The sequence below is a fragment of the Leptinotarsa decemlineata genome, unplaced genomic scaffold, assembly GCF_025532065.1.
Source record: "Leptinotarsa decemlineata unplaced genomic scaffold, Ldec_3_MD MMD2_tig00003348_RagTag_RagTag, whole genome shotgun sequence".
NCBI lineage: Eukaryota > Metazoa > Arthropoda > Insecta > Coleoptera > Chrysomelidae > Leptinotarsa > Leptinotarsa decemlineata.
The window spans coordinates 1,716,131-1,742,883 of record NW_027412588.1 but is presented as its reverse complement, the minus strand read 5'-3'; the positions used below and the strand labels follow the sequence as shown (position 1 = coordinate 1,742,883).

Below are 26,753 nucleotides of genomic sequence, written 5' to 3'. Positions count from 1 at the left end.
GTTGTTCACAGTTGGTGCCTGAGGGAGCAGATATCTGTCATCCCCAGCAGAACTGTGTTAATACCCTTCACCAAGAGAAGAAAATTGGACGATCTAACGCCACTTTCCCTCAATGGGGTGGTCATTTCATTTGGAACGGAGGTGAAATATCTTGGCATTGTCCTTGATAAAAGACTCACCTGGAACGCTCACTTGGAAAAAGTTTTACACAAAGCCAGACTGTCTCTATGGACACGTCGAAGGATTTGTGGTAAAACTTGGGGTTTAGGTCCCAAACCAATCCATTGGATTTATATGATGATTGTCACACCAATGATCACTTATGGTGCAATTGCTTGGTGGCCGAAGGCTTAACAGAAAACGGCCCAAGCGAAGCTCTCGGGCTTACAGAGACAGGCTTGTCTGGCTATCAGTGGTGCCATCAGTATGTACCACACCGTCAGCAACCATGGAGATCCTCCTAGATCTAGTTTAACTCCTCTGCAAAATATTTTGAGATACATTAGGACTCATTCAGCACCCCACATAGTATGTAATTATGCCAAAAATCCCCATTCACCTATATTTTGATGGTTATGAATTTTATTTTTAAAGCATTCAAGGATGTGTAGGGTTAGATTCTCTACCCAGCAAATTATTCTGAGATATAGGGCTCTTTCAGGACCTTTCATAGTAATGCAATCATGGAAACAAATCCCCATCAACGAACATTTCGATGGAACTATTGAAATTTATTTTGAAAGCATATAAGCATATATGGGGGTTGGTTTTCTGCCCAACAAATTATTCTGAGATAGATCTCATTCAATACCTCCCATAGTGATGTAATCATGAAAAAAAGTTTCCATTCACGAATGTATTGATGGAATTATCGAATTTTATTTTAAAAGCGTCAAGGGGTGTGTGGGAGTAGTATTTCAGCCTGTCAAATTATTCTGATAAATAGGTCTCATTCAACACTTCTCATAGTCTGTAATTATGCGAAAAACATCCCCATCCAGGCATATTTTGATGAACTTATGGTAGTAGTTTTTCTGTCCGGCAAATTATTTTGGGATATAGGATGCAATCATTGAATTTCATTTCAAAAACATATAAGGGTGTGTGGGGATAGTTTTTCTGTCCGGCAAAAAATTTGGAGATATAGGACTCATTCAGCACCTCACATAGTATGTAGTTATGCCAAAAAAATTCCATATCCATCAATATTTTGATAGAGTTATGAATTTTATTTTGAAAACATATAAGGGTGTGTGGGGGTTGTTTTTTGCTCGGCAAAATATTTTGAGACATAGGTCTTATTCAGGACCTTTTATAGTACTGTAATCATGGAAATAATCCCCTTTTACTGATATTTCGATACAATTTTTGAATTTCATTTTGATAGTGTGAGGGAGTAGTTTTTCTGCCCGGCAAAATATTTTGAAACATAGGTCTCATAGCACCTCACATTGTAATGTTATCATGAAAACAGTTTCTGTCCACCAATATTTTGATGGAATTATTGAATTCTATTTTGAAAGCAAAAAAGGGTGTGTGAGGGTTATTTTTCTGCCCAGCAAACAATTATGAGTTACAGGTCCTATTCAGTACCTCTCATAGTATGTAATTGAACAAAAAAACTCCATTCACGAATATTTTAATGGAGTTATTGAATTTTTTTCCAAGGTTATAAGAGTGTGTGTGGGGGTAGGTTTTCTGTCTGGAAAAATATTATGAGATACAGATCAGATCCTCTAATCAATATAATTAATCAATACCATTTCCGCAGTAAATTTTCATTAATTATTGAATAAAATCGTAGTTGTTCTCTAATTTGTAACACATTTCGGGTGCCACTGTCGACCGTGTGCCGTTAGTTAGGGAAGCTATAGATGATGCTGTAGACGACCCCTACCGATATAGAAGGCCCCGACACTCTGTCGAATGAGGCCCTCATGCCCCCTGTTAACGGATGAACAACTTTTTCATCCATCCCACCCCAGCCGTGAAGGGCGGTACTGAACCCATTTGTCTCTCTGACAAAACTCAGCTACAAGGGTAAGAGAGCTGGGTTCCAACTTGATGAACACGAATATTACACGAACAAACCGTGTGCCGTAGACTCCCGCTTCAAACCCATCCATGGCTAGAAATCCGTGTCTGCCTTCACACTCGCTCAATTTACCGTATTATTTAGATTTATGTGTACCTATACGTCTTGACACTTTCACGGTACATATGAGCTCTTAATCTAACCAAATACAACAAATGAATGAGTTTAAAACAATATTAGATAATGAAATATACATTAGCAAACCTATACTATTAGACAAAATGATGATAGCAACTTAGTGATTGCGGCATTTCCACCAACTAGTTCAAATCAAACTTCTAATATGCTTATGTTCTGGTACACAAATGGGGGAATCAATTCAGTGGAAATCCGAAAGATAAATCAGGATTAGGGATGGATGATTTCCTTGAGAGTGTAGAAGAATAAAAATAATATAACGAGAAGTATCGGATAATGAACTGAAATATTCTCTTACATATTTACTTCTGATCTTGTTGAACTTCTGAAATAAGAATGTTTGCCATTCACATATGAAAAAGTTATCAAAGAAGAGATTCGTAATAGTAGAGGGGGAGTTAACGAAGGGATAGGTATTTACATTGCTCGAATGATGAACGTATTCAAAAGATGTCACATTCTCCACTAGAATCGAAAAAATCAAAATTTGGCGCCAAAATATAGATCTTTATTATATCCACGGTTTGGGTTTACGTCTTTATTATAACACTTTTGTTGATCATTTATTACAAGAATGCCAGAAATTGGAAAAAACTAAACACTTATCCAAAAGTCGTTCTCTAACCAATCGAAAGTTATGTGTCCTTGAAACCGATTTGGCCTGTCCTAGTTCAAGCCCATTGCTTCAGGTAAATGATATTTCTTGTACTGATGTTTTTCTAAATATTCAAAATCTCGTTCGCAGGAATTTTGCTTTCGCTACGGAATACCGAATGTAACTGAGTTCCAATGTAGTTCATTAAAGTTTTTTTTTAATTTCTGGTTCACTAGTGACTAAAAAAATATTGCGATTCCTCATAAGTTGAGGAGACGACCGCTTAATTCAAATATTGATCAAACAGTTTGGAAAAAAACTATCATATCCGATATGGCTAGTAGTTTCTACTAATGTATATTCTATGACCCTTTTTGTATCTGGCAATTTTTAGATGAATGGCTGCATGCAAATTCATTAATTTCGTTCTCCGGATAGAATGAATGATGTTAATTGTGGCGCGGGTATGCGAATTCTATGGGGAAAAAGTTAGGAAAACATCTGATCATATATTTCGGTCGACGAGATCGCCGAATATTAGTCTATTGTGTATTAGTATTCAACGTCTCATAATTGCGTCAGATTTTTATACAGGAGGTGAGTTTTCGAAATTTAATATAATATTCGGTTTTATACCTCGTCCTTTCTCGATGAGACCGTAACAATTTCAGTGGCTTTCTAGACGTTTTATGATACTGCTCCGACTTTTATTTCCAATGTTACAGAGAAATAACAATTTGTGGTACCTAGTCTTCTAGGTTATACAAGTATTGAATACTTTTTTGGAACTATGAAAAACGGAGATTCATCATCTATCTATCATAATACAGCTGATGCTGAGACTGATGAAGCCTTACCCTATCTCGTGGAACGTACGATTTATTTCGCTTGAGGACATAGTGATGTGATAAGTACCTGTCAGTGAATGTTGTTTTATTCTTTACGTATTGCGTGCATATCCAAAAAAACACTTACAGTCAATGAACAAGCCTAGTACTTTCCCCATTCATGATTTATATAATTCATATAGGTTAAACAATTCAATTAGGTTAAACAACTATATATATATATATATATATATATATATATATATATATATATATATATTTATATATATATATATATACATATATATATATATATATATATATATATATATATATATATATATATATATATATATACATATATATATATATATATATATATATATATATATATATATATATATATATATATATATATATATGTATATGTGATGTTTTTTTTCCATTTTTGGTAACCAGTTGTTGTCCACCTTTGCAATTGACTGCACCGCGCTGATGAGGCCAATAGCCAGAAACACGTGTCCGCGGTTTGCCTCCATATTTCTTGAGTGTCATGTCCACGAATTCCTCCTTTTGATTTATATCATACACACTCAATAATATCTATATATATATATATATATATATATATATATATATATATATATATATATATATATATATATATATATATATATATGAAATCTAGAAAGGTTGATGCAGTCAAGCTGCTGGAAAATAATTTCATGAAAATCAAAATATATATATTAAATATATATATATATATATATATATACATATATATATATATATATATATATATATATATATATATATATATATATATATATATATAGTTGTTTAACCTAATTTAGTATCACTAAGAAGTAGGTGCTTTCTAAGATGGACTTGTTTTTTCAATAGACTTTATCCTGGAACCTTTCTCTCGAGAGTTTTTTCATCTTCTCCTCTTAACTTTGTGAAACTCTTATTATACAATATTTACTGTTATTATATCTATACCATTCTCATATTTTTTTCATTTGAACTAGCATATCTAATAATAATGAGACTCACGCCCGACTTCACTGACATTTGAGTCGGTGCATGCACCTAAACTATTCAACCTCATTGAAAAAACCAAAAATTACAAATCAGCTCAATGCCTTTTTGCCAATCGATCGTCTTTATTTTCTTGACTGAAGTTGATTACGAAGCGTCTCCAAGTACGAATTGAATTGAAAAAAACGTTGAAAAAACCATTTAGTTTTTTTCATTCTCTTTGAAAACCATGTGGAGATAAATGGTATAGTTGTTCTGTTGCATTTTTCTACATTATCGTTATTTGTTTCTGCTATGAACATGATCACCATGATACTATTCAAGTACACTTCAACTCTACAAATCTGACCAAACGTCGTTGATTTTTGAAAAATGTGTCACTTCATAAAAATGAAATCAATCACAACGAAGTTTCCATAACACATTTCTTTTGAAGGCAATAAGGCTTTGAACGAACATAACATAACCTGAATCATATTTACGTATCAGAAAGTGATGGAATTTTTGGATATAGTTAAGAGCGTCATCATAAAAAGTATGCATGGAAAATTAAAAAAAAAGTATCATCACATTAGGCTGATTTCTCCACACTGGGTATTTTTTGTGAGACCCTGTCGAAACAGCGTTTTTTGATGTTGGATCACGAATGCTTTGTTTCTAGGCGCTAGTTCGAACTAGTTGTCTTGCAGTGAAAGCTGTTTGTTCAGCCTAGCCACTGATATATTGGCGGGTTGAAACGATGTTGTCTGGTGTTAAATTATAATTGTTTTATTTTTGAGTTCTGATTTCAACCTCCTCTTTGTTATTGTGGAATCTTCACAAATGATTAGCATATTTATGAATTGAAAAACATTATTTCTCAAGATACGAATCTTATTGAATTGTATTCAATCATATAATATATTTCAGGCTCAACTGGTACAAACTGTTCATAAAGTTCACGAAATGTAAAGTATTTTTTGTATTCTTGTTTATTTCGGTATCCAAAAGAGTAACTTCATGTTTGTTTCAGTTCATCAAACGACAGACCTTTTAGAAGATTGCCAGAAGCTACTAGAGAGGTTCAAGTACCCCTGGGAAATGATGCCATTGATGTATGCCATTCTCAAAGACGCCAGAGCGGATTTAGAGGAAGCATCTAGGAGAATAGATGAAGGTGAGTTTTACTTTAGATTAGAGGAAAAAAAAACATATTTATTTTTTCTCACAGATAAAAAAACATTATATATTGTGGAAAGTAGGCACTTCGAAATTATTGTGAACTCTTTAAATATATTTCAAATCTGATATTATTCAGAATCAGCATATTTATGGAATATGTATTCAAAATCATTGTCAGTATTGTTATGTAGCCTATTTTGAAGGTGAATCAAAGTAGTTAATAATTTCAATGGAATTTTCGTCCAGTCATATGGAAATTTTAATTCTTGTGAGGATTATAGTGTTGTGAAATAATTCGAAAGAAGAAACTTCATACTCATAATAAATAATTTCCTTCGACAGATTGATGTCTGGAAGAATATTCTATATGATTTGCCAATATAATTCATTTTTGACAAAAAATCTAATTATATTTTCAGTTCTTTGAATCAGAGACCTTCAGCATATTGAAATGTTTTCGAAAAAAATTAAAATTGATTAGAAATTGCTTCTCTATCGCAATGAACAAATAAGCCTAACTCATGGATAGATTGAATCTGTACTACATTTCATACAGCCAACATTTCGATATTTTCATCACCAGAAATCCTTATATCTATTGAAGGCATTCTTATAAACAATCAACGATGGATCGGTGTTCTAGTAAATGTAATTATTTTTTTTTGAAGTTGAAATCAGGAAATCAGTCAACATTACTCTCTTCTGATATAAATTATGAGGCCGATTACAATTTTCCCAATTTTCTATCATGTAGATATACTTGTCTGAAGTGAATCCTTATATTTGAAATAATGGACCGGTTGAATTCGAAAATGAAATATATGTTTATATGTTGAATAGACATCATATTTTCGCAGAAGATACGAAAAACTGGGAAATACAAAATGAGCAAGAAGTGTAATGGAATATTTCAAACAGAGTTGTTCACAAATTTTCCAAATAATTACCGGTTTTGGAATAGGTTTTTTATCGTTTTGGGTTGTAGAAAATCGGTATTCTTACATTTTTTAATCATCTGTATAATTCGTTGCACATTAAGTTTTGACAAATAATTTTACACTTCATAACACTGAACTCCATTTTTATAACAAATAAGCATATGAATACTGGATTTCAATATTGTTTTGGGTAACAAAATTTAAAATTAGATATCAAGAATATTTTCGAAGAATTTTTGCCATCTTTCCGAATTTGGATGTTTATTTTTGACTTCGAAGAGAAAATAGAAATTAATATTCATATAATATATTATGAAACAAAGTTTTTGCTTTCAGTTGAACCTTATTTTAAAAACGATAGCTAATCAGTTATTTCAACACTATAATCTCTTGAAAAAATTCACCTTCAAAAATGTATTTAGACATTTCAGATATATTGAAACGAATTTTATTTTTTGTGAATGTTGTCACGTGATCAGTGGTGAGTGTTTCAGGTTTGGAAATCGCATAAAATTGTTGCCTAGCGAAACTTCTTAATTTGTACAAACTATTACTGAATAAATGGAAAATTTATCACTGGTTAGAGGCAACAAGCAATCATAAAAATATGTACAAATAGCATTTATTTTAATCTTTACGTTCTAATAAAAACACCATTAGTTCGATTTTATAGCCAAACTCATTTTTATTACCAATTTGTTGTAACTTAATGTATTTTGACCTGATAGGATTTCATTTACATGAGCATTGTCTTTTATTTTAGAACCTTTTATTTTCAAAGAAGATTTTTTGCATTCTTTTGATTCTATATAATTGAGTTTTTTAAGTTTATTGATCATAAAATTATTATATTTTCAACAAATAAATGTCAGTGCCATTCGAGGATGGATCGCATTTCATGTGAACTCAAAATTTTTCTGAAAATATGTTTGCTTCCAAAAGTCATGTGAAATCGAAATTATAAAAAAACAGATTATCGAAAAAGAAAAAAATAATAAAACTGTAACGTTTCTATGTAAGTATCTATGTGCAACATGGGCGTCGCCAGGATGAAAGTCAAAGGGAGTCGAAGTATTCAAAATTGTAATTATTCAAGGAACAACATATAAACTGACCAATTCAATTATAACATCAAACCATATATAAAAATCACAAAACCATAATTATCTCAAGAAATAGAGAAATAAATATACAGTCATATTTTTTGTACCTATGAAACAAAATATTCATATACAAAAAATACTTGGAAAAAAAAAAACAATATTTGAATGAAAATTTCATTTTTCTTCAGTCTGAACCAAAGAGGTTGATAGTTTCTGCAATTATATTGTCTTCGATCCTCTTTCTATGAACACTCAACATACATATTCCTGACAGTCTCTGTTCCATCATAACAGTTCTCAGTCACGTCTTTACTCTCCTTAAAATACTGAATGACTTTTCCACAGAACATGCTGTTGGAGGTATAGTAAAAGTATTTTAGTAGCTTTTAGTATATAGGGAAAAAATGCACACTCGTTTGAAGCTACTTCAGAAAAATCGAAGTTTTCATACTTTTCATCAAATGTTAGATTTTTCCAAATAGTGATCCAAGTATCATATTCTGCATTGAAATTGTACAACTGATACTTCGTTATCAGAGTTTGTATAGTATCCTCATGAATAATCTTTTTTCTGAATATCAATTGGGTGTAATGATATCAGAAAACATACGAATTGATTGATATTTTACAGTCCATCGTGTCTCACATAGCAATGGAATATGTGATACCAGTTGTCTTCGTTTAACACTTTTCCTAAAAAGTCGAATTATAGAATCAAACGAACCTATAGTGTTCTGTATTCGTGGAACAGCATTCAAATCATTTACAACTAACTTCGGTTTGTAGTATTAACAATGGAAGTAGATTGCAGAAGGATATTGCGAACGGATTTTCTATTACACGCCATTGTCTTTTCCAGACATGGCGCTGCAACCATCGATTCCCAACTCATATAACTTATCTAAATTCAAATTCCACTCTTCATAAGTGTCGATAGTCGCAGAAGCTATTGTAGTAGCATCCATCTGTTTCATTTCGGTGAATCCAAGAAACTCTTCTTTTACTATTAAGTTATTGTCTAGATATCTTATATCACATGTTTCATCAGCAAATATTGAAAAACCATCACTACTATTTATTTCATCACTAATAGTTTTTATGACAACGCTGCTTAATAACTTAATTATTCTATTCTGAGTTTACACTGAAGTTTATTTTGCCTCGACACGTGTTTCGATCACCAAGTGATCATCTTCAAAGAGGAAGATTAAAACTGAATATCCTCTTCCTCTTTGAAGATGATCACTTGGTGATCGAAACACGTGTCGAGGTGTTCAAAATAACGATTTGGTGTTGGGAAAAAACTCCAGTTATATTCAATTATGATGATATTATAGATGTCAACTTTTTTCTATTTTCTTCAATCAGTTGTTTTTCTGAATAATTAATTAGTTCAGATATTGTAGAAGACAGTCCAGAAAATATATTCAGGAATGAAATCGCTCTGCTTTTTGAGTACCCTTGCTATTCTGAATCTTCATGCTTTTCTGCACTTTCATGAATATGCTTAAAATTTGTGAATTCTTGAAGGATGAATGTACCTAAAACACCTCGTTTCACGACTGATCGAAATAGTACAAAATATTTACATAGTGCATCCTTCAATTTTTTCGAATATACAATCCACTCATATCGATTGAACCACTCTATAATAAATGGCCTAGATTCTTTGGTCTTGATTCAGTCGAGTATAAATCATTATCATTCATATTCTTAGGAGAAATTATTGTCGAATAGTCACTAGTGCCAGCTTGTGGTTCTTCATGAATAACTTTCGCTTTTTTTCGCGGAGGTGACTTCATCTCTCTGTTTTCTTTCTCGAAAAAATTTCGAATATCCATTACCAAAGCTACGATTAGCAAGAAAAACATATTTTTTATCAATGGAATATATCAAGAAATGAAAATAAAACTCACCAGTTAATTGAAATCACAGTAACCTCTTTACCAAACTTTTTGAGAAAAGAAATATTGCACACTCACGTAGAACTAGAACAATACTGAAATTTGTGGATACCAGTTTGAAACATGAAACAATGCTACCTGCGACTGTCGGAGGAAGGGGATGAGGTTTCGGGTTCTGTCAACGATAGGGCAGCTAGCTATAACCCATAACCAATCCGGAAATCAATTTGTTTTGTTATGACCAATCGTACCGAGTACGTACATTTTTGATATAGGCATAAATAAATTTATGTTGCCAGTTTTCAAGGGGGGACAAGCCACCCCCCCCCTTGTCCTGCAGTGGCGACGCCCATGATGTGTAACTTTGAAAGACCATAGCAATAGAGGCCAAGCAAAACATTTTTGAATATACTACAAACACTTTTGTGTTCTTAAAATTTTAATAGAAATGTTGAGTTTTCACAGAATGAAGGTGAGGAGTTATCATGAAATCAAAAATTATTATTTCTATTAAATCGACTTCTATTTGTCATTCAATATTCTAATTTGACATAATAACATCATCGAATGGCATTCCACTTTTTTTCTCATCACATATATGTGTTTTAAAATTTCAATTTGTAAAATAGGAAAACGAGTGGTCAACGAATATTCAAGATTGCACAATCTGAACATGTACGATGGAGTGGAGCTTCGTAATTCGACCCGTCAGTATGGATGATTAAAACATTAATTTTCAACCCAAAATTATCATTAGTTTATTCGCTTCTAACAGCATCGCTTTTTTTATCTAAATTATCCAGTAGAAATTTTGGGTATTCAATTTTTTTTTCAGAAGTAGTAGTAATAAAAGAATTTTTTTCTTGGAATAGATAACAAGAACCATCAAGAAAGAAGAACGTCGTTCAACAGTCCAACATTCAAGTCAGTCAACCTTCAGTTCAAATGCAACGTCCTCATCTAATAATTAGTTATTTTTATATTTGTCCATTGTATTTTTATATAATTGTTGTACACAGTCAAATATTATTATTTCATATATTATTCTTCAAATCAACTTTTTTGCCAAGTAGTTTAAGATTACAATAAGAACAGTTCATACGCTTGAAAAGTGTGATATAATGGTCGTGCCCTGAGGAAGAAAGAAGAAACAAGATTTACTCAACAGAAGGGGCGTTATGACATATAGAAAAATAGTAACTAATTGTCAACTATCAACTCTTTAAATTCTAAATTGAATCTTTGAAAAAGTGTGCCATATTTCCTGGAAGAAATTGTTGAATACTTCAGAATCAAACATTCGACAAAGCATTGGTAAGTATGAATAAAACTATGGTGGAATTATTTTCTAAATGAGTATTTTTGCCATTTTAGTATCGTGTTATTGGGAGAATAATATTTCAATTTCGAATATTTTAGACAGGGAATCATTACCAAAGTTAATTATCACATAACATACACACACAATAAAGTGGTCTGATCTGGCGATGAGATATTTATTATCTATACTATTTTGATCTATTGAATTCGAATCCAAACTTCATTTAAACCCATCGCGCCGGATGGAGGTCATTTCGAATCAAAATTGAATAAAATGCTCTTTGAGTGGGTTACACTTCTACATTTCGAAGTTAAAAAAAGGAAGTTATTTCAATTCTCTATACAATGACTTTCATTTTTGTGAATTTCTATAATCGGTTGGGGAGTTATGGATGTTTGTATTTGGGTCTAGTAATTCCGTAACTCTGCCACCCTATGTGACTTTTTAAAATAAATGTTCATTGGAAAAAGAATAAACTGGTTACCTCTTTTGCCATAGATAACTGTTGATTTCAGTGTCATAAAATCATAGCATCTTGTTTCAATCTCATTAGTATTTCTTGAAATGTACGGACGGACGTTGTCGTGGAGCAGAATCGGACCTCAATTGTTGACCAGTGCCAGGCTGCTGCTAACGAAATTTTCGAGACATTTCGTCGATTTCCTGACAGCTCAATATCATCAGTAATGAAGTGCCCGTCATTGTACTTAAAAAGTTGGCAAATGAACTCGCACCTTGCAGTATCTTGCAGACTTTTCAACCTGTCTCACAAGCAAGGGGTTTTTCATTCTTGTTGGAAAATTGCTCGCGTTCAGCCTATTCCCAAAAAGGGCAAGAAAAAAATCTTCCAAGTAACTATAGACCAGTCGCTCTGCTATCAGTGATATAAAAAATCAAGGAGAAAGCCGTAAACCAACATATCCTTTAATATTTGGAAGGCTTCAACCTCTTGAGCGATCATTAACATGTCTTTCGGAAACAAAGACTAACAGGCGACCTTCTATCGTATGTCACCCATATTTAAAATAACGCAATCGAGAAACATGGAGAGTCAATAGTTATTGGGCTTGAAATTCCGAAGGTCTGTGACCGTGTGTGGCATGATGATTTGCTTGCCAAACTTCGATGTATGGTTTGTCGGATTATTTTTGATCCCGATATAATTATGTTAGGACAGACAATTCTGATTTCTGCTTCGATAAGTTTGTTGGGTGTTAAAATGGACATCAATATGTTTCGGCACAATACTGTTGCTGGAATTGCAAAACATGCTTCTCAAAAGCTTGGAACACTGTTCCGAGCTAGAAAACTGTCACAGTATGTCCTGGATGACATACTAGTGAGCTTTGACGTGATGTCTTCATACACCGTGGTTCTATCAAGCGGAGTATTTCCAGCAGATAGGAATCACACGTTAAAAGGTAAGATCTCGTTAGTCCTTAGCTCGCATAAGTTTCTCAACTTCTGAGAGTTGTCGTTCGTATGGGGCGACAGCTGATTAACGGAAAAACAGATTTTAAACAGATATAACCGCCTTCTTCGCTCATTATTTATCAACAACTTATTTCCAGTGGGATAGTGTTTTTTACGAACGAATGGATTGTACCGCAATGAAGAGTCTCTACAAGTCAGGCAGTGGCAAACTTGCTCATTGAAAATTTCGAACAATGGCCTTATAGCAAGCGGATGTGAAACTATATTGTTGGCTGCGTTATGTTGGTATGGCAAAATGGTGAAGAGACATGAAATAGTGTTCTATCACATCCGAACTCTCTCGACCCAAAAATACAATTCACAATAACACAATAAACCCAAGGAATTCTAGCCTTCTTGAATGTTTTTGTGAATGAACATGAAAATTGCACATTTGTCCACAGAGTATATAGGAAACCAACAAACACATACCTGAATTAAAACTCTAAGGATCAGCCACAACAGAAGAAAGAGGCAGTTATAACGGTGGTTGAGAGAGTACGTTTTTGCGAACCTGAGACTCATCCAAAGAATTCTTTCAAAAGGAATGGGTATAGCGAAGCACAATTCAAGCAGGCCATACGACTCCAAAGTAATCCCAGCTGGGCTGATCAAGGTAAAAGTTTTCCCTCCTTTTTTAAAAATATTACAGACCGGATTGGGAGAATCTTAGAAAAAACCGACGTGAAACAAATATTCAGGTCATCAAAACTATCAGACAAAGTCTAAGGTCAGCTAAGGAACCCAAGGAACATTTAGCAATACCTGGGATATACTGGATTTCTAGTAGCTGCGGGTCGGTCTACATTGGAACCACGATAAAAAAAGTGTAGGTACCCCATCTTTATAAACACGAGAAACATTGTCGACTCGGACGAATCGACAAATCAGCTATAGCCAAACATACTCTCAACAAAGAAGACATTCACATTATAACATTCGAAGCTACAGTAATACCCGATAAAACTGAAAATTACTATCCAAGAGTATATAGAGAGGCAAAAGAAATTCAAAAACACAGGAATAATTTCAGTATAAAAGAAGGGGCAGTGAACATCAATAAAATCTGGTTAGCTGTCCTTAGAGTTACACAAGATCATGTAATTTAATTAAGAGAAACCAAGCCCCATTCACTAATACTAATATAAAACTTGAGTCAAATACAAGCATCGTAATTAATGAGTTCGGATCAACGGGAGCACCAACTCGGGCACTGCGACCGTTACCGTCTTTGATGATAACGTATACTGGAGTTGTAGACGAACCGTCAGTCATAAAAACCTGCAGACCACGACCAAAAATCCGGAAAATAGATTTCACATGATTTAAACCATAAAAACCGCATGGGAGCTGACGCCCAGCACCTCCAAGCGAGGGTAACAATTTCGAGTTGAATGAGATGTCGTTTGGAAGCCCTTTTGAATTTCGCGATGAATGAAATATATTTTCGTTTTTTCAGAGAACAAAATTTCAACGTATTATCACGTAAAATTATCACGTGAAATAAACAAATATTCACACAGACCTAGTATGCCGTGGATTGATATAGACAGTCTTCGAACGGGTATGATTCATTATGCAATATAAAAATGTAGGTACGGTGGAATGATCCACTAAAATTGATTCCATTTGAATATCATTCAAACAATTACAGATGAAGCGATCTGAATACTTTCGTTCTGTTTATAAATAAATTTTCACGTAATTATACATACTAAATGCACTAGTTATTCGCACTTGATTTATACTCATCGTTGACAAGTCTGATTTCTGACTGCTTTGAATTGCTTCGCTTGCGATAAATTATGTTCTGGAAATGAAAGCCGCCCTACCTTTGACAAATTCTGTAATATACTAATGAGTGACAAACTGGTTGAGGCTTTCGCGGCCGATGTTTTCAGTGTCATTATTTTTCGGGTTTGAAGGCCGACAGTTTTTGGAATTTTCTCCTTGACAACTATTTGTTATTTTGGAACCACTTGTTCTTGAATTTTCTGATTGCAGTCCAAGGTGTTTTTTCATAACTATCATATCACTGCCAAATTTTTTATCCGCAATCAAACACTTGATTGCTCACGATTCCATACAGAAAGAACAATAGCACACATAGTCTAATCAAGAAGTTCAAAAACATGAAAAATAGATATAAAGATCCTAAAAATATGAGCGATAGCTCATTCGATTCGGAATCACCTCTAGAAAAATGTTTTTGAAGGATTTTGGTGGAGGTGAAGGGTTGCAATTGTTGTTAACAAAATAAGATTTGAAAAAATTTTATTTAGTTTTTCGTTAATAACTCATAAAATATTAATATTCAAGCAATTTTGATAAAAGCTCGTTGAAGAGGAAGAAATTTCCGATAAAAAAGTCTCGACTACCGAAACTCAATCTCCATTATTTTTTAATTTTAATTTGACGTTGAAAATAGGGTTTCGCGCGGCTGTTACGGTATGCGCGCGCTGCCGCTAAAGAGAGTTTATCAAAAGAAATATTTTTTTATAACATAAAATGTCATTTTAAAAATTTTAAAAATTCTAGTATCTTCTTAACACTTGAATGAATCGAGTCTCGTAAAAAAAAGTGTTATCACCATTTTTTCTAAGTTATTCAATTGTTAACTAACTTTTTTCCAATCTCCGTTGGCATGAATAATGGGATAAAAGGTATAAATAATTGGCCTATAAATTTTAAACTTCGTGGAATTTGTAAATTATGATTTTTTATAACTATTGCAAAATGAAATATCTAAAAATTGTTGATAAACATTTTTTTCCAAATGGTATTTAGCTATTCTGTTTTCACATTGAACAATGGCAGTCATCAACATAGGATATGAATTTTTCACGTAATTTGTTTATTAAATTGTTTTAAAGAAATAGAGAGATTCAATATTTTCGAAAATTTTTTTCACTATTTTGTTGTCTAGAGATAATTATGATTAAAAAAAATTAATTTTAATTTTTAATTGTTTTAAATCGATTTTTTTATATTTTGATTGTTTAAATAATTAGTTAAGAAATCATTTTGCTTTCAAAAATCATAATTTACGCTTTTAATAGTTTGCAAAAAACATTTTTTTATTTATTATTTAATTGTTTATTAGTTTAACAATTTGTTGTAAAGAAATATTGATCAACGTTACATTTTTTTCTGAAGCAGAAAAAGAATTATAAAAACAACTATATATAAAAAAGTGACACAAGAAAATTATATAGGTATTTAAATTATAAAGTTATAATGAATGAAAAAAAAATTATGGCTTTTTTTATATTTTTTTCTGCTTTAGAAAAAAATATAACGTCGGTCAATATTTGTTCATAACAAAACAGTTAAACTAATAAACAATTAAATAATAGATAAAAAAAATGTTTTCGACAAACTATTCAAAAGTGTGAATTATGACTTAACTAATTATTTAAACAATCTAAATATGAAAAAACGATATTAAACAATTGAAAATTAAAATTGAGAATTTTTTTTCAAATCATAATCATCTCTAGACAACAAAATACCAAAAAAAAATTCACAAATATTGAATTTCTCTATTTGTTTAAAACAATTTAATGAAGAAATCACGTAAAAAATTCATATCCTATGTTAATAACTGCCATTTTTTATTGTGAAAACAGACATTGCTAAATATCAATTAAAAAAAATATTCATCAACAATTTTCAGATATTTCATTTTGCAATAGTTATAAAACATCCGAATTGACAAATTTTTATGAACTTTCATCGCAGGATCGTATGAAGAATATATATCAAAAAGGCTTCACGAAGTTTAAAATTTATAGGCCAATTTTATTTGTACCTCTTATCCTATTATTCATGCCAACGGAGATTGGGAAAAAATGTATTAGTTAACAATTGAATAACTTTTTGAAAAATGGTGATGAAACTTTTTTCTACGGGATTCGATTCATTCAAGTGTTGAGAAGATATCTAGTAGATTTTTTTCAAATTTTTAAAATGACATTTTATGTTATAAAAAAATTATTTTTTTTGACAAACTCTCTTTAGCGGCAGCGGGCGCATGACATAACAGCCGCGCGGAACCCTAGTTTCAACCTCAAATTATAGCGCTAACGGGTTTCAGAGCTATAATATTGATTTTATCTATACCTTTGTGAAAAATGATATATTTGGTGTCGTTGGATACATAGAAATGAACAAATTTATCAAGTATTATTGAAAATATAATTTGTTTTTTTTTCGACTTTTTTGAGTCTTAAACTCATTGTATCAAAACTATAAAAATATTAAACAAGCACTGATCTTCCAACCAATAACTTGTCGTATTCGATGAACTGAGAAAATATATAGATACGTATATTAACGTTTCGGAGGCTAAAATCCGCTGTCTCCTCCAGAATTGGAAAAAATTAATGAATCTTGTAATTTTCTTTCTTTGGTTCGTTTTATTTTTAAAACGTTCTTGAAGAGGTCGATAATTTAAATGTTGTTGTCTTCTGAAACATTCGATGTATTAGGTAAAAGCTGGTATCTGAAGTTATATAACCAAGTACGAAACATTTCTAAGGAATTGTTTGGAAATACACTTCTCTTCATGGAGTGGAGTCCATTGGCAAGCATTCTTGTCTTTTTCCATTAAAGTCGATGTTCACCGTCTGATTTCAAAATGTGGTCTGACATTTTTGATCCTGTAAATCGCCTATTTACGATACAAATGTATTTTTTTTTCATTTTTATAAGAATATCTACATACCCCTTCAGGATGAGTCTAGGACGATACATTCTGCTCGTTTCTGCACAAACACTTTTTTGTGAGAGAAGAGACACTATCAGACATGATCATGTAAAATTCAACCTCTGAACGTGTGAATTTGGCGAAACGAATATTATTTTAAATATCAGACATTTTGAATTTTCAATTGCATATATCTGTTAAGATGAGATTACGACTTTAAACCCCGCCAAATGACCGTCTTGAAAACTCCTACAAACCATAAAATTTTGGTATAGTTATCTGTGAAGTCATGGGTTAAATCTCTTTGTTGGTTAAGTCGCCTGGGTTGAAATTGGAAAAAGTTGAAGTGGTAGGTAATGAGGGTGAAGGCGTCTTGTAAAGACGCCAACTACGAACGGCGACGAGGTTCGTCATCTGTCTATCATTGCAGCTTTCACTGCTTTTGAAGAGAAAAAAATTAAGAAGATTGAGCAAAAGGCACTTGACCGCTGATCGTCTGATCAAACATTATGCGAAGAAAAGGAAAATATACTTAAATAACCAAACTGAAAAGTTCGACTACAGTGCTCTTCATTAAAAATCTGTATAGGTTAGCGAATAATGACTTATCAAATAATCATTAAGTTTTTGCACGCCTATGCCCCACACGTGCTTCATTGAATCTGGTCAAACAATCGTTCATCGATACACGAGTTTTACGTTCTTTGATTACGTAACAGTGTTTAATAATAACGTTAACCTAACAGCTGATATTCTACATAGTAACAAAATCGGCTCGTGCAGTGAGCAATCTTACCAAGTGCAAGGTCGTATAATTCATTTGCGGATGCGGAAACTAGGTTTGATATTGCTATTTTGGCTGGCATTTGACCTCAAAAATGATATTGGAAATTGAATGAATGCATAAAAATGTTTAATTCATTGAACTGCATCAGTTAATGACCTCTCACTTGTGAATATGGTGAAAATAACTATTTTCTGTGTGTATGTTCGATTTGAAGTCGATACTTTTTACTGTTCACTTTCATTCAAGCCTGTGTCGCTGTTGCTAGGCTATCGACCTTAAATAATTCGTATTTCAAGCTTATCAGTCATAAATGTCACTAAGTGTATGTATTAATCGAACAATTCGGGTTTTTGAATAGATTGTGATGACAAAGCATTGACTATCTCTTTTTTAAATTACTCGTATCATTTAATAATTCAAAGTTGAAAATTGGAAGCGTTACGTAGGTAGTAAGGTATGCCTCTAGATAGTTTCAGATGAAAATGATAGAAATCAACTTCACAACATATCAGATTATATTTAAAGTTTGGAGAAGAACGAAAATGAATTTTGAACTAAGTAGGAGCTTTTCAGTAGGAAATTTTCATCGCTACAGCTAAATCGTTGCGCTAATGAAAAGTGTTTGTATTCTAATAAAAAATACCTACTTGCCAAAATTTTAAAAAACCCATTTTTGTGCGATTTTCACTTTCGAGTGTATTTTTTTCAATACGTTATAACGGATTTTCATCATGTATCGGTCAGGTCTATCATATTTTTTTCCAAAAATTTGACTATAAAATTATAACTCTTAAGTGGAAAACTGTTTAAAATGTATTTTAACTATTGAAAATTCATTCCAGATCTGTTAATAAAGCATTTATATTCATATATAAGTTAAGACAATATGCAGTTGGAACACTACACTCTGTGATGTTTGTTAATTCGTTTGAAATTTTATTAAAAAAAAAAAATCTGTAACCACCCAGCATACCTTCACCGATACATTCAGATAACAAATCAAAGTGTAATTCTTGTGATTCTTTTCAAAGCAGTAACTACCGACAATCCTGTGACGATTTTAGTTCGGTAGCAATAACCCATATATAGGAGAACGATTTATTGGACCCAATTTACGACGAGTAGACTTGAAATTTTTAATTTCAGGATTTTCAAAGAGGTTTGATAATGAATGCAGGTAGTTTTGAAATAACAATTCGTTTAGGCCATTCTTTCCTTACCTATACGTTAGGTTTATGGACTGACACCTATCAGAAAAGAACTCCTTCCCTGGCTAATACCACAGGCGTTGGATTATATCCGACAGGTGTCTTCACAGAAGTTATTGCTGCATATACTTTTGGCAATACACCTGACGAAATCGATTTTCAATTATCGATTTGATTTTTAATCAAATCATCGACTTCGTGTTAATGTAGACACTACCTTGCATTGACGAAAGGCCAAGTAACCCGAAACCGGTCTGCAAATGTGACCATTTCAATAATTGGAAATCGATTCCTGCAGTTGTATTGCCGAAAGCATATGCACTGTACCGAATTGTTCCTTTAGATAATTTGATTTAAAGCTGGTATGTCCACTTATTATAGGTGAAATTTAACAGATTATTCAGTTTTTTTTGCTAGAACTTTGGAGAATGCAGAAAACTTATAGTAAAAACTGTTTTCTTTACTTCTTCTTCATCTTCACAAAGAAAGTGTTGAACTTATGAATATAGAAAGAAAAAATACCTCAATAATAACTTCTCTCAAAAATATGTAGATCATGTTCAGGCATTTATTTTGGGTGCAAACTGGCTGGTTCATTTTCTGAACAACTACTTTAAAATACCAACATTGGATCACACGATAGTCACTCTTTCTCCTCCAGTTTGCAAAGATTCGTAATAGAATTGGAACAGATATCATACACAAGTTATCGTGATCCGACACTCCATATATTTCAATAGTGATACTAGGCTGAACCGCCAAAACAATGCTGGACTAAACTGTCCTTAAAGGACAAACCTGAGTAAGTTGAGGTAATGGTACGATGACGAAGTCTTTTACGAGATCGACAACAGACTCAATTCACGAGTATCAAAGATAAGCAAACATGGATTTGCAAATTACTTATTTGGAAAACTTCATTTACCTTTGATATTCCGTGGATTGAGTCTTTTGTCGATCACATTAATGTTGTTTTCGTAGGAGAGATGTCTTTGTTTGAAGATTTTAGTTATACACATAATAACTAAAATGAGCAGTGAATTCACTGAGTTGCTAAGTTATCAGTTCTCGTCCCTTGAGAACTGCGTTCACACGTAACTTCAAACAGAAAGTTTTCTTGCGAAAATTTTTCTGTTCGATAATGAATTGATTCTGCTACGTAACATGGTTGATGGTATTGCGAATAATCATGATAACACCTAGATGACCCAGGGAACTCACGAAGTTGATATCTGTAGTAGTCTAGAATGATAATTTGAATATTAAAACACCGAACATCTGTAATGAAAAATTTCACCAAGCATTCATTTCAAAAATAATTAGGTCCTCCTTTTTCCACCTGTTTATTGAAAAATGAGATTTTTGTACTTTCAATATCGTATGAGAATCTCGTACTTTCTCAATGAAATTGCATATACTGGGTAACAGTTGAATCAGTGAAACAAATTGATCCTACTTGGGTTTGATTTGTTCAATTGTGAAATTTTCTGTTCTGGTTCTACAAAATTCAGGTTCTAGGACGTCAGGATCATGCGCAGCTGATAAAGAGCGTTCTGGTTTATTGAGAATAATTTCGGATTGGTGAATCCTCTGTTCTGGTTTCGACTACGAAATGATCCTAAACTGTCTTGATCCGTCCCGAATCGTTCTTGCTCTCGAACTGTTCCCGTAGCTCATGCGCATTCATGTGAAAATTTGTTTGGGATATTTTCTAGGATGTTTTTAATATATTTGATTTAAATAATTGATGATTGAGGTTAGATAACATTTGAACTGATTACAAGGATAAGCTACATAACAAAATGGACATGATCAACAGTATTTGCCCGTCTTCATCTCTTCATATGTACAATAGGTGGCACAGTAATCTCCTCAAAATGCGTTCTGGTTTAACCAAGTGTCCGAGACTATTTCGGACTGTTTGAGATTTTCTGCTTGTACGCATCATATCTTGCGCACTTTCCAAACAGTTTTGGATGTTAGAACCAGAACAAACTCAATGTCTTTGAAATATGTTTAGAAATATATGTTTAAAATATGTTTTTTCCGTTAACCAGCCATCGCACCCCTACGAACGATAACCCTCAGAAGTCAAAACTTGTGCGAGCTAAGGACTAAAGAGGTCTTACCTTTTAACGTGTGATTCCTAACGCGGATCATGCAAATTCAATCAATCAAGAAAACAGAGTACCTGACAAATATGTGCATGAAATTGGACTGAGGGGAAATCAAAATTTCAAGTCAAAAGACATATTCTATTTCTGAAGAAATAGAAGTAAATGAAGAAATTACAAAAATCTTAGATCAAGGTATATATCATTGAAAGATGTGATTTGAAATTCATAAATCCTATCGTAGGTGTTAAGAAATATATTCAGGAACTAAGATTTTGCCTAGATGCGAGGAATATAAATAAGTATACGCCTCAATACAAAGCAAATATACAATCACTGGATGAATCACTGTATCGCAGATTTTTTTCAAAACTAAATTTGAAACATAATTCTTGTTTGATTGCACTTCATTCAAATAGTTGAAGTTTTTCAGCATTTTCAATAGGTGGAGTCTTATACAGATTCAAAGTAGTTCCATATGGTTTGCAAAGTTTTTGCTTAGCTTAGTTTCGAACAAATCATAATATTTTAGATGGTTTAAAATCTTATTTGGATAAAAGTAGTGATGCGCTGAATATTCGTTTGGTATTCGGTATTCGGCATCTATTTTCACTATTTGTATTCGGCCGAATTATTTGGTTTCATTGCTGAATATATTCGTTTCGAATACTTCTATTTTCATGGCTTCACGACACGGTATAGAACTGAAAGACGAAACTTCTCATGTAGGATTTATGTTTTATTATTTATAAGTTAAAGAAATCCTATGAAGGATGTGTTGAATAGAGCTGATGAATAATGCAATTAAACATCAAAGCAACATTCATTTTCAAACATCAAATCAAATCAATATTCATTTTCAAACTTCCTCTTGTTTGTCCTTTTATGCTGTCCGAACGCCTTACTGCAGGTACTTCAGGTACTTTAGGTAAATTTGCCTGTATTTGGGTTACAACAGGTAATATTATTTGTGTTAGATCTTCTCTAGGTTTACTGTTTCTAGTAGTGTGTATTGTTTTGTGTAATACCTGCACTAAGGCGTTCGGACCGCATGAAAGAGGTTGACACGTTCGGTTTGAGTAGAGTCTTAATGATGATAGCACGACCAGCTGTCGAAAGTGCTCACATTTGAATAAATAGGAGTTATAAAGCTTCAAATCCTTTTTGTAACATATAGTAATATTAAACACAATTTCGACGTCAGCTTCAAAGCATACAACACTCTAAAACAATATTACACCATTCTCAAAAGTAGAGATCCGCAATTTAAAAAATCCAATCTGATATATAGCATTCCATGCAATGACTGCAAAAAACAATATATAGGTATGAAATCATAAATTCTGTGGAGCAGAATAAAGGGCAACAAATATATGAAAAAATCAAGTACCGCGCTAAAAGTTCATAGAAATACAAACACTTGAACTAGGTCCAAAAGTCAGTCCATACCAAAAAATCACGCCACAAACCATTGAGAACCTAATTGTAGACACAGATATGGCTTTGAACCAAGTAGAAGCATCAAAAGTAGACGAAATCAGATCAGAAGATATCAACACGCTGAAACAAATAATCAAAAAACCAGAAAAAACTCCGGAGAAACCAGCAATCACGAAAGCCATCAAATCAATAAAAAAGAAGTTGATCTCCAACAACCTCACAGCAGTTAAAGCCGACAAAAGTGACGCCACAGTTATTATTGAAAAACAGGAATTAAGTATGAAAGTGAACAAATATATAACGGAAAACGATTTTAGCACGATGAATCACGATCCAACCACAAAATATGAAAGACAAATTGATAGCCTAATAAAATCCAACAAACAGATCTTTAACAACAAAGCATTGAACAGATACACAGTCAACAACCCAAAAGCACCAAAACTCAACGCACAGATAAAGATACATAGGGAAAATAAACCTATAAGACCGGTTATCAATTTCACCAGAGCACCTTCATACAAAATTTCAAAAAACATAGCCGACGAACTGAAAAACAAAATCAACAGGAACAACGACCACAGCATCAAAAATTCAATGGAACTCACAGACAGAATCTCTATGACAAATGTCAGTCCGAACACTAAACTGTTCTCGTTCGACATAAAAAACATGTACTCCAACATACCAGTCAACGAAAGTATAAACATCATATCTGAGAAACTAAAACACCAAAACATAGACAAAACCTACATTAACCAAATGGAACACAGTCTAAATAAAATACCTAATCAAAATTATTTCGAATCTGAAGGGAAAATTTATAAACAAACAGATGGACTAGCGAAGGGATCCCCACTATCTAGCATTATATTCGAAATATACCTGCAAACCATAGATGAGAAAATCTTAACAGTAATAAAAATACATGATGAAAAAGGAGAATGGTTCAGATACGTTGACGATGGACTGTACATATCACAAAACAATGGAATAAGAATAGAAGAAATAACAAAAGAAATTAACGAAATAAATCAAAAACTATGTTTCAGCATTGAGGAAGAACACAACTCGAAATTTAACTACCTGGACATAACTATAGGATATAACCACAACAAAACACAATTTCAAATGGCAATATACAGGAAACCTACACAAACAAGCTCCATCATACCCGCAAGTTCAAACCATCCACCATCACGCAAAATGGCTGCCTATAACGCATTCATATATAGAATGTTAAGGATACCACTCAGCAATGAAGCCCGAAACAAAGAACGGAAAATCATATACCAAATAGCGAACGAAACGGATACACCCAAAAGACAATAGATAAACTAGAAAACAGAATCAAACAAAAAATACAGAACAAGGATCAAGTCGCCCCAACAGACAAAACAACACAACGATGGACAGGATTTACGTACGTAGGACACCAAACCAAAAAACTAACAAACATCTTCAAACCACTGAATATCAACATCACATACAAGTCGAACACGAAGATAACACAAAAAATAAACAACTATGAAAAAGAGGAAGACAAAGACCAAAACGGGATATACAGTATACAATTCTCGGACTGCAACAAATTCTATATCGGCCAAACCAAGAAAAAACCGATCCAAAGGTACAATGAGCACAAAAAGGGATACATAAATCCAACAGTATATAAATCAAACCTTGCAACACACGCCATAATAAACAAACATAATTTCCCCCCACCAGAGAACATAAAACTAATAAAACAAATCAACAAGGGAAACCGCATGGACATTTGGGAAAACTTGAACATCCATAAATTCAACAGTCATAAATCACTTATCGAGGAACAAGTACAAATCAAAACACAATAAGATCTCACATTCAATATATTAAACAAAACCATACATATTCCTAGAGAAGATCTAACACGAAGAAGAATACCTGATGCAGAACAAATACAGGCAAATTTACCTAAAGTACCTGAAATACCTGAGTTAAGACGATCTGTCCGTATGAAGAGACAGACAATAGGATGACCAGTTCAGTTTGAGGAGTGCCAGAAGATGACAGTACTACCAACTGTCGAAAGCGCTCGCAGATAATTAATAGAAGATATAAAGTTTCAAATGCTTTTTGTAGATGAAAGGTTAATGCAGTCAAGCTGCTGGAAAATAATTCCATGAAAATAAAAAAATCAATAAATAAGTACCATTCTGATCATTCCCATATTGATTTCAATTTAAGAGCCACCGGTAGACAGCTGTTTCAGTCTATTGGGCATCGTCAGTACTAGGCAGGCGGTCCTCGATTGAAGACAAAATATGAAAAACCAAGAAAAGTACTTAATAGAAATAACATGAAATGATGTTATTTCTTGATAATATGATAAATAATAAAATTTAGTCATCGGAGATATTATTTTGGATAGCATTTGACATGCTTGGCCGTCGAACTCGTTTGTCTGCTATATTCAATGCATCTTTGATATTGAGTATTAAAAATTCCTCCGTGCATATTCACCTGTGTAGTTAGTTACATTCAGATATGAATTATTAGTGAAACATATTTTCAAATACAAGCATTCATTTGTCAGCTCTAAACAAAAAATTAACTTCGAATTGAATCAAATTACATCACATTACACAATCCATGTGACATGAAAGATTTTTGCGAGATTTGCTCATTTTGTGAAAAAAACATATTTTTTATTACTTATATCACTACCAAGTTATATTTTGTATTCCACATAGGTGAATCCTGTGACAAGCTTTCATGTCAAATTAATTGTGGAACTCAACTAGAGATGGTATATGTGAGCTCAAACGTCAAAATGTAATTTACTAATAACTAATTCAATATTATATAATTATCGCTCATCAAACTATCCCTAACCTTTGTCAAATTATAACTCTTTGAAAGATGTTTTTTCATTTGATACCCATTTCACGAAAGTGAAATTTCATTTCCATATACTTTTCCATATACTTTTCAGCCAACTCTTTCATTTGACACCTATATCATAGTGGTGCATGAAAACTAACCCGTCGCCTTCGGTGGTACGTCACATGGGATTTAGAGTGACATGTTAATTTTTTTTATCCTGCTCAGCAAACTTTCTCATCTGATACCTAAATCGTGTGGGTGCATACAATTTTTTTCTCCTCAACCGCTTCCTGTGCTATTCTCCGATAACTTCGTTAGACTTTGCTTCAGGGATAGCTGGCATTTGGCTCAGAGGGGAAAAACTTTTGTAGCGCCATGAAAAATTCTTCCTTCACACGACAGTCCAGGGACTCCCAGGCTGGTTGGCGCAAGTCCTGTATACCCAGAGAAAACCCCTTCTTCTCTCACCTGCTAACTCACATTGTACCCCGTACAATTGGTCTTACTGTTCCAAATTTTTCATCTCCTCGCCCTGACCTCTTCTTCTTCAAATTCCATGTTTTCTATCATGGTTTTATATGCTATTTGCCATCTTTTTTTCTTGGAATGAGGGACGTTGTCATCATGTTTGTTGCATCAAAGATGGTTTCGGTATTTTTTTGTTATTCTTATCGCCTTCATTCCCATCTGATGCATGAGAAGAGGGTGTGCTCCACATCATCTATGTTTTCGCAGCCACTTGTCCGGCGAAAAGCACCGTAAAGCAATTTTGAGTGGACTACATTACAAAGAGCTTTCTCTTCAATGCTTTAGGCTCCCCACGTTTGGTGATGGTCTGGCATTTTAGATGTGTCTCCTAGCTCACTCACGTATTGTCGTCCAAACTAAATGTGCAGTCGAAATTTTATCTCAATCGGTTGATGATAACTGCTTCAAAATTGGATTGCAAGGTTCGAGCCGAACTAACATATGTACAAAAATTGCGAGTTAAATAAAAGCTAGTAAAAAACATCATATGATTTATAAGGATGC

The 26,753-nt window shown here is 33.0% G+C and overlaps 1 protein-coding gene across 1 annotated transcript in view; it reads left to right on the top strand.

Annotated features, from left to right (window-relative positions):
- Positions 1-26,753, top strand: part of dsx (doublesex) — a 306,001-nt gene that overhangs the window by 243,713 nt on the left and 35,535 nt on the right. Inside the window, exon 2 of the mRNA XM_074178092.1 lies at positions 5,709-5,852. Coding sequence (XP_074034193.1) covers positions 5,709-5,852 — 144 coding nt within the window. The remainder of the gene's footprint in view (positions 1-5,708; positions 5,853-26,753) is intronic.